The sequence below is a fragment of the Chenopodium album genome, chromosome 1 (assembly GCF_948465745.1).
Source record: "Chenopodium album chromosome 1, dcCheAlbu1.1, whole genome shotgun sequence".
In the NCBI taxonomy this organism is placed as follows: domain Eukaryota; kingdom Viridiplantae; phylum Streptophyta; class Magnoliopsida; order Caryophyllales; family Amaranthaceae; genus Chenopodium; species Chenopodium album.
The window spans coordinates 58,807,198-58,816,624 of NC_137834.1; the positions used below are offsets into that span (position 1 = coordinate 58,807,198).

At 40.7% G+C, this 9,427-nt stretch overlaps 1 protein-coding gene across 1 annotated transcript; it reads right to left on the reverse strand.

Moving 5' to 3' along the window:
* Nucleotides 1-4,859: 4,859 nt before the first annotated feature.
* Nucleotides 4,860-6,035, reverse strand: LOC145633341 (uncharacterized). Its single transcript, XM_081685526.1, has one exon. It carries the CDS (start codon nucleotides 6,033-6,035, stop codon nucleotides 4,860-4,862), a length of 1,176 nt encoding a protein of 391 aa, XP_081541652.1.
* Nucleotides 6,036-9,427: the final 3,392 nt, after the last annotated feature.

Genomic DNA, 9,427 nt, shown 5'->3' on the forward strand with positions numbered 1-9,427 from the left:
CGCGCCCGATTGGGCGAGGCACCGCCCGATCGGGCCCGCCTTTTTCTTCAGGTGAACGTTTCTCGCGCCCGGCCGAGCGCGAGTTCGGGTGCCAGCTTCTCTTCCCCGCCCGGCCGGGCGCACCTTCGGGCGGGAGCTCTAATGGCCGGGCGGCACTCTTGGGCTACTCCTTGGACTTCGATTGGGCTCCAATTCTTCGGGCCAATCCGGATTTCCTCTTCGGGTCTTGAATACTCAGTCCAACTGCCCCGGTATCACATATACCGAGCCCTTTATCACCGGTTCGATGGCTCTAACCGGCCCTGGGCTATGAAAGATGGTCGTGCATCTCCAATGCTCATAGATACTCCATAATATCTCGTAAAAATGCTCCAAAAGTGAAAATCCCTACAAAAGTCAACCAAATCTACGAAAACACTAGAAAACACAAATTAGTAATTAAAGTGGCTCTAAAGAGCAAAAAACACTACTAATTATGACCAAAGGATGGGGGTAAAATACTATATAAAATGGATATATCAGAAGTCTAGCAAGGCCTCAAACACACCAGGTAGTGAGACAATTTCGTCCCCTTTAAACAAGAAAATATGGTGGTTAGAGTCCTAATGATTAACGGCGGCATGAAGGAAATCAAAATTAATCACTAGTTTCATGTAACTCAATAAAGGGTCTAGGTGGTAAATTTTGAAAGCTAGTTTGTCCTCGGTTGAGAGGGAAGCGACCCATTGCTTCAAACGTTGTTCAAAGGTTTTCACCATTGTTCAATTCAAAAAAAAGAAAAAGAGAGAATTTTAGAAAGATTAATTCTTTTTAGTTTCTTATGATATCACTAAGCGAATGAATGCGAGATGATCAAAAGCCTACACGAAACCACGTTTAAATAGACCCAAGAAGGGCAAAATTTAGGCAATTTTCGCTCAAAGGAAAGTTCACCAGCAGGTGGAGCGCGCAACTCATGTGTTGCGCGCGACAGCCGCGCGCAACTGATCTAGTTGCGCGGGTCTGGTCTGTCACGACATGTGAATTAGATTTATTTCCGTATTTTGGACTACATAATGACGAAATCTTAAGGCTAATTATACGCTTGCCTTTTGCTAACTCTTGTGTCTTTTTTTTCTCTTTATTATTTGTTTCATTTTTATTTTCCTTTATTTTATTTTATTTTATTCTTTTCCTTTCTCTTTCCGCTTTGCTTTCCTTTTTTTTTTTCTTTTCTTTTTCTTCTGTCTCTTTTTGTTATTTTTTCGAGGTGGGTAAGTCAAGAACCCTTCCCTCCCTCGGAATTTTTTTTTATGTTTTCTTATATATATAAAAAAAATGTACACATGGAAACAAAAGAAAATAATAATGGCATATATATACAAAAAATGTGTCTTATGTACAACAAAAAACTACATAATAAAAATAATATAAAATGTACATTGTTTCCTAAAAAATAAATAAAAATAAAAAATGTGTACAAAGGAGGTCAGGATGCTCGGCGACTCCCAGACGGCTGTTGCACATCTTGCGAAATCCAAACGAAGATTAATACATAAAATATGTGATATCTTCGTTAAAAGAAAAAAAATATAATAAAACTTCCCGCGACCATCCGATGATCACAGCATGACAAAGTGATGAGGGCTCTCCAATAAGCAGCTCGGAAAGTGCGCAAAGTCCTCACCATGTCGTTCACGGTCTCTCGCGCAACCTATTCAAAAGTACAAGGACATTTAGCAAACAAAATGTATATGAAAAAAAACATATAAATACATATACAAAAGGAACATACCGACTCAACCATCTCAGGAACAAACGGTATCCCCTCCTCATCCTCCGATGCTGGAAGGATCTCATGAATTACCGACCCAACAGCATCGGCATACGTGATCTCCGTCGTAGAAGGCATCCTACCACCTAGCTTGAATCGCTAAAAATACAATAAAAGGGTCAAGGTTTTGAAAAAATAAATATAAATAACAAGAGAGAGTTAAAGTACTAACCGGAAAAAAAAGCTGGGAAAGGAGTCAGCTCGGATGCAATGAAAGTCGGATAAGATGCATTCGGCCCAGCTGCTTCGCTGGTTAACCAAGGATCGCCTGAGCTCGATCCTCGGTAGACAACAAATCCGGATGTAACATCCGGATTGGAGGATCCGCAGGAAACCTGGGCTCCTAGAATGCAGACTACCAGAGAACACGCTCACCTAAAAACCAAGCGTCTGTCCTCTAGAGGATTGGAAGTCCTTGATAAAGGGCCCGGAAACAGCAACGAATCATGCCAGACCAGACAGCCTCAGGGACTCTAACAATCAAACTCCAAAGACGGAGATCGATCTATAAACACAGCACATGAAAATCATCAGAAAATAAACAAAAAATCAAAAGATGCACATGTGGTTGAAATACTCACCGATGCACGAGTCGCCGAAAGGATCCTCTGGCGAAAGTCGCCGGCTGAAGTGGCTCGTCTCTTCTTAATCGTGACCAGTCGATGGCCGATAGGAAAACGAGCAACCCCAAGCATCCTGGGGGCTAAGAAAGGCAGGTACGAGTATACCCAAGCCTAAAGAAAACCGAAAAATGATAAGCTTAAAGGAAAAAAGCAAAAAAATTATTGAAAGAAATTTAAAGTACGTACCTCAAGGATACGACCATGCCACGTAAGTGAGATACGAGGCACCTCGATAGCTGCCGCGGGATCCATCACCCTAGTCGCCTTTCCTATAGCTTTAAGCATACGGGCATACGACACCTCCACCCGACTCAGGTTACCTACTTGCCCCAAATCACTGAGGCCAATAAGTATCCTGATAGCGAAATGTTCTCTCCGATCACTCAAGATAGTGACGGAAAGAACGTGAGCAATGTATATCCCAGCCAACTGCTCAGGTGTACACTACCGATTAACCTCATCGGCCGACAACTCATCGGTAAGATTCGAGTACGGACAAGACTGCGCGTACACATGAAGGGCGGCCGCAAGACGGTCCTCTACAAGGTCACTCAGTCTCTCATATGACCCCTTAACGATATCTATGGCTACGGGCTCGCCTCCAAAAGGAAAACCCGTAATCATAGAGAAATCAAAAGGGGTAACCGTCATCTCTCCCCATGGAAAGTAGAAAGTGTTGGTAGAATCCCACCAAAACTCCAACAATCCACGGAGGAAAGATGACGACGCAAGCTAACTCCATAAATCCCGAAGAGCCGCCAGCTGGGGGCTGATCCCCGAAGCTCCACAACCTCCTTTGTCATCTCGGGTAAACTCTCAAAACGGGCTTGTAGGTCACCAGAGCCGTATAGACACATGCTAGGATTACTCTAAGGAAAAGTAAAAAGAATAAAAAAAAACTGTTATGGTTTGAAAAGGAGAAAAAACCAAAGTTAAAGCGAAGGTGCAAAGAACTCACAATGTCGCGTGACCTTCTGATGGAGACATGATGGTCAGGGTCCCACTTAAGGACCTTAGGGTCCCAGTTTGGAAGATCCTCCCAAACCACATCCTCCTGGCGACGTCGATCGGCTGCAACGTGTCGCTCCCAAACCTCCTCACGAGGACGGGTCACCCTCTTTCGAAGGCGGACCGCCTCGTCAGGACCTTCTAGAATCTCCTTAGCATTGACGAATGGAGGCGAGTCCATGCTATGATTGGATAAGGTTTCTTTATTATTTTATTTACTTTCTAAAACTAAGCTATATACGTGTTTTAATCCCATTTCGGCCCCATAACGGCTGTCGATAGGGCGAAACACAAAAATCGAATGCCACTCATACTTGGGGGCTACAATACCTGCAGTTAAACTCAATAAATGGGGGCTTCTAACACCCACAAAAGCCATCCTATGCCAGTTCCAACTAAGCATTCAAGGGATTTTATTTCAAAATTTCAAATAATCAACTATTCCTAGACGAATAATGGTAATGCAAACATATTTATTATCTACCAAACATGCTCAGAGTATGCTTCGAGCCATTTTTCAATTTCAAAATTTGCAAAATATGAATTATGAAAGTAATACAAGTTCCAATAATGTAATCTACTTCATAATCAGAAAATGCAACCAAAGTGAGCTAGAAAAAGCAACAGATTCAAGCAATATTCGAAGAAAAAAAGCAAGAACGAATTTAAACAAAGAAATGCTCATACAAAGTTCAATACAAAACCATTTTTCATGAAGTTTGTTGCAAAACACTCCTTAAACATAGAATAACAACATGAAACAAAGAATTTCAAGAATGATGGACCAAATAAAAACTCCCAAATTCGAATTTTGGGGTTTAACGATTTGAAAATCGCCTAAATTCAGCCAAAAACGAGCGAAATTTAGTAAAAAATTTACATTAGATTATGGAAAATATCAATAAGGGACGAGATCTACTTCCTTTGGATTCAAAATTCGCAAAAAACCGAGCTTTCTAGAGAGAGAAAGGGTCAAAATAGTGAAGGAAAAAAAGAGAAGATGCGAACTGAACATCGTGCTCAGCGATTTCTTTTTGCTTACTTAAATTTCGCGCGCAACCGAATTTGTTGTGCGCGATAGACCAGCGTAACTCTGAATGATGCGCGCGCTTGGCCAGCGTGGCCTATTGAGTTGTGCGCGGATACTGGTCACTAAAATGACCGGTATCCGGATTTTGATCTGTTTGATCATTTTTCAACAGTTTTTTTTTTTTTTTTTTTTTTTTGGAAAGTAAGAAAGTATTATAACTCAGAAACTGTACAAATGTACAAACATAATACAACCTGTCAAAACATGACAGCTCCAAACTACACAAGCCTTAAAAGAAAGGCAAACAACCCCCATCTGAATCAAGGGATCCTGATCACCTTCTGGGAAGGGTACCAGGACACACAAGAAACAGAAAAGACCAGATTCAGATACCCCTGGTACCTTCTAGAAAGGGCACAGGGAGACCAGAATCTGCACATACAACAACCAAACCCCAAAAACAAACAGAACAACATATAACAAAAGACAAATAGACCCTAGTTTTAAGCTGATGGAGCCATCTATAGTCTGCAATTGTCCAGGTATGATTGATAAGCTGCTGCACTCTAGTCACCACCTCTCTTCTAATGATCTTAACAACAAACTCAGGTAAAAAAACAGCATTATGCCACAATGCATGATTTCTAGCAATCCAAATACTGTAAACAACAGCAGCCAGGCTAGCAAGAATCAAGTTCTTCTGAATATGGTTCTTTCCCTCAGCTTTCCAAATCTTCCAGGTTTTAAGAATATCACCCTGATCTTTGTCAAACCCAATCCATTGGGAGACAACCTTCAACACCTTCCTGCTGAAACTACAGGAGAAAAAGAGATGACTACAGTTCTCCACAGCATCTCCACAGAGTAAGCAATCACTGCCATTACTCACCCCAAACTGAAAAAGTTTATCTCTAGTTTTAAGTTTCCCCAAGACAACAAGCCAAACAATAAAAGTATGCTTTGGGATATTGAAATGATTCCATACCCATTTATACCATCGAACCTTATCCAGATCACCTTGCAGCCAGAGATAGCCATCACTAATTTTGTACTTATTATTCAGCCAGCCTATAGATTCAAACCCATATCTCAACTCATTTTTAACTTTGCATAATAATTTCCAAGCCCACCCAGAATCTTTCTTTGGAACATAATCCCACCAGTTAACTCCTTTAATGTACACTAAGTGAACCCATTTGACCCATAAAGAATCAGTTTTCTTGGCAATCTTCCACACATAAGAGCCCAGAGCAGCTTTATTCCAAATTCTGCAGTCTCTGATGCCAAGACCACCTGCCTTCTTAGGTCTGCAGCACCAATCCCAAGCAATTAGAGGGGTAGTAGATAGCACAACATTACCACTCCATAGAAAAGCTCTGCATAATTGGTTAATCCTATCAATGACTGATTTGGGAAGCAAAACACATTGAGCCCAGTAAGTATGCAAACTCATCAGCACTGCATTAATGAGGGTGACCCTAGCTGCATAAGAAAGATTCCTGCTACTCCAGCAATGAAGTCTGACCAGCATCTTATCAATCAAGCTATCATAATCCACCATCTTCAAATACTTGGCATTTAAGGGAATCCCTAAATACCTAAAAGGCATATCACCCTTCACAAAACCAGACTAGCCCAAAATACTGTCTTGATCAGCTTGCTGAACATTGCCAAAATAGATTGCAGTTTTCTCAAGATTAGCTTGCAATCCAGATCTAGCTTCAAAGGTTTTAAGAGATTTAATAAGGAGCTTCACAAACTCATTATTCCCATAAGAGAACAGCATCAAATCATCAGCAAAAATCAAATGATTTAAGGCAGGCTCCTTACACCTTTGGTGATATTTGAATCTCCTCATCTTGCCAATTTTCTTCAATAATCTGGATAAGTACTCCATCACAATAACAAATAAAAGAGGAGACATAGGGTCACCTTTCCTAACTCCTTTTTTCCCTTTAAAAAAACCATAAGTACCACCATTAAGTAGAAGAGAGAAAGTAGGAGTAGTAACACACTGCATTACCCAAGAAATGAATTGAGTGGGGAACTTTAAAGCAACCATCATTCCCTAGATAAACTCCCAACTTACAGAATCATAAGCCTTCCTAAGACCCACCTTGACAGTACATCTAGGGGGCTTTCTTTTATTATTATAAGCCTTCAGCATATCTTGACATATAAGGATGTTATCAAGAATTGATCTACCAGAAACAAAAGCACCTTGACAATCATCAATTAAATCAGGCAAAACCTCCTTCAATCTAGAACAGATCATTTTAGAAATGATCTTATAAACCACATTACAACAAGCAATAGGCCTGAATTGAGTGACCTTATTAGCATGATCAATCTTAGGGATCAAAGTCAGAGTAGTTGCATTTATCTGCTTAAGTAACTTACCAGCACTGAAAAAATCCAGGACAGCATTAGTAACATCATTACCAACAAAATGCCAGGCAGCTTTGAAGAACTTGCTGGAAAACCCATCAGGACCAGGAGCCTTATCATCATCAATACTCTATAGAGCAGATTTGACATCATTCTCAGAGAAGGCTCTACAAATAGTCAACCCTTGCTCATCAGATAACCTATTACCCTCATCTATAACTGCAGAATGAATGGTACCCTGCATCCCAACTTCAGTTCCAAGTAATCCTTGGTAATACTCCAAGAAAGCCTCACACACCTCTTTAGGGTCAGAAGTCACCTCCCCCATATTATTCACAATGGAATTAACATTTTTCTGAAGTCTTCTCTTCCTAATAACAGCATGGAAGAAAGCAGAATTCATATCACCTTCTTTGAGCCAATGAACCTTGGCTTTTTGCTTCAGATAGTTGTATCTATCCAGGTGAGTTTTAGCATACCTTACTCTAGCTTCCCTCTCCATATCAATCAGGTTCTCATTATCAGGCTCAGCTTGAAGTTTCATTTGAATTTCCAGCAAAGCCTTCTCAGCTACAGCATCCTCAGTTTCAATGCAAGTATAATTCACTATCTTCAAACTTTTTAAAACTTTTTTCAATTCTTTCAGCTTCCTAACACACTGGAACTTTAAAGTTCCATCAACATTGATCTCCCAGGCTTCCTTTAAGCAGCAAGAAAATCTGGAGAATCCACCCAGATATTAACTAATCTAAAGGGCTTCTTAACTTGAACACCAGAGTCAAACAAGTTCATAACACAAGGGCAATGATCCATTAAGCCTTCAGGGAAAAAAGTGGCCTGCATATCTGGGAGTCTATCCATCCACTCACAGTTAACAATGATTCTGTCAATTTTAGTACAAACTCTATCACACCCAGATTGCTTATTACACCAAGTATAGAACATTCCCCCAACAGCTCAATCAGTGAGATTGTTCTGTCTAAGGCAAGCTCTAAAAGGTTCCACTTCAGTCAGAGAAACAGGACTACCAATTCTATCAGTCAAATTCAAGATATTGTTAAAATCCCCACAAAGAACCCAAGGACTGTTCACACAATTACCTATCTCAGTAATTTGCTCCCATAGCTTAAGCCTAGCCACAGCCTCATTCAAACCATAGATCATGGTGCGGAGAAAACTAACACCAGTGCCCTTATGACTAACCTGTAGGTGAATTAACTGTTCTTCACACCTAATCACAGACACAACAAAAATCTGGGGCATCCAAATAACCCAAATTCTGCCCCCCTTATGGTGAGAGTAATTAGCACAGACAGACCACTCACTTCCCAGCCTATTAAACACCACTCCAAACTTCTCAGCCTTCACCTTTGTTTCAAGAAGTCCAAAAAGACCAACCCCATGATGTCTAATGAACCATAAGACATCACAGAGTTTACTTGCCTTGTTTAGACCTCTAACATTCCAGAATCCAATCTTATCCATGGAATGAATAAGAGCATTCCCCCTCCTCCAGTATACTGAATCTATTACCACTGCTACTGATCAGGATAACACCAGGTTTCAAACTTTGAGGTTGCTGATCTCCATCATCATTCTGTTGAGGAACACTCAAATTATCATTCTCATTATTAACCTTCTGAGTATCAGTCTTTTACACAGGTTTCCAAACTTTCTTCTGTCTATCCTTGTTCTGGAATCTACCAGGCTGAAGCTTCATCTTATTCCTCTCCTTCAACTTATGGTTAGGACAGTGAGCATCAATGTGTCCAATCCCACCACACACCTTACATATCATAGGTATCCATTCATACTTCAGATCTTGTTTGATTGTATTACCATACTCATCCAGAAACTCAATGCAATCTGGTAACTCAACATTAAACTTCACCTCTACCATTATTCTTTCATACTCCAATCTCTCCCTAGTGGTTGTTGCCTTATCAGTCTTGATAGGATTCCCTATCATAGAGGCCAGTTTCATTAGAGTCTTTTGCCCCCAGTATTTCAATTTCAATCCAGGCAGCCTAACCCAAATTGGCACGTAAAAGCTCCCATAGACAGGTTTTTCATTTTACTGTACTACCATTATAAATGCCTGGCTTTTTTTTCAAGTCTAAAGCAAAAAAGAAGGCGTCATCATGTAGCGTAAAAATGCAAGGTGTATCGTACAACGTAAAATTGTATGGCGTAGGTGTTGCGTAAAATTTCACTTTAGCCCAAGCTTTGCGAGATCTACTCGGAACTAAAAGGTAGAGGATTACTTTAGGCATTAGCTCATGAGTTGACAGACGAGCCAAACCATCAGGAACATACACTTCTTGATTGGAAGCAAATACGGTAGTTAGTGAGCTTACTAGCTTACCGAACAGTTAGGGTGTCCGTCCACCCCCTGTATAAAGAGCAACGAGACGATGTCGCACATATGTAGTCACGTGCCCCCAGTCTTGAGATATGTGTACTCATCTTGTGGACAAAACTGCTGAGAGAGTTGCTGACTTTCTTCTCTCTCACTGGATTTGGATATGTGCATCTAGTTTTGAGACATGTATTTCTATCTTATGG

What these genes read in the sequence shown, in the direction of transcription:
- LOC145633341 (XM_081685526.1), bottom strand. Translation starts at nt 6,035, where the DNA reads ATGGTGGATTATGATAGCTTGATTGATAAGATGCTGGTCAGACTTCAT.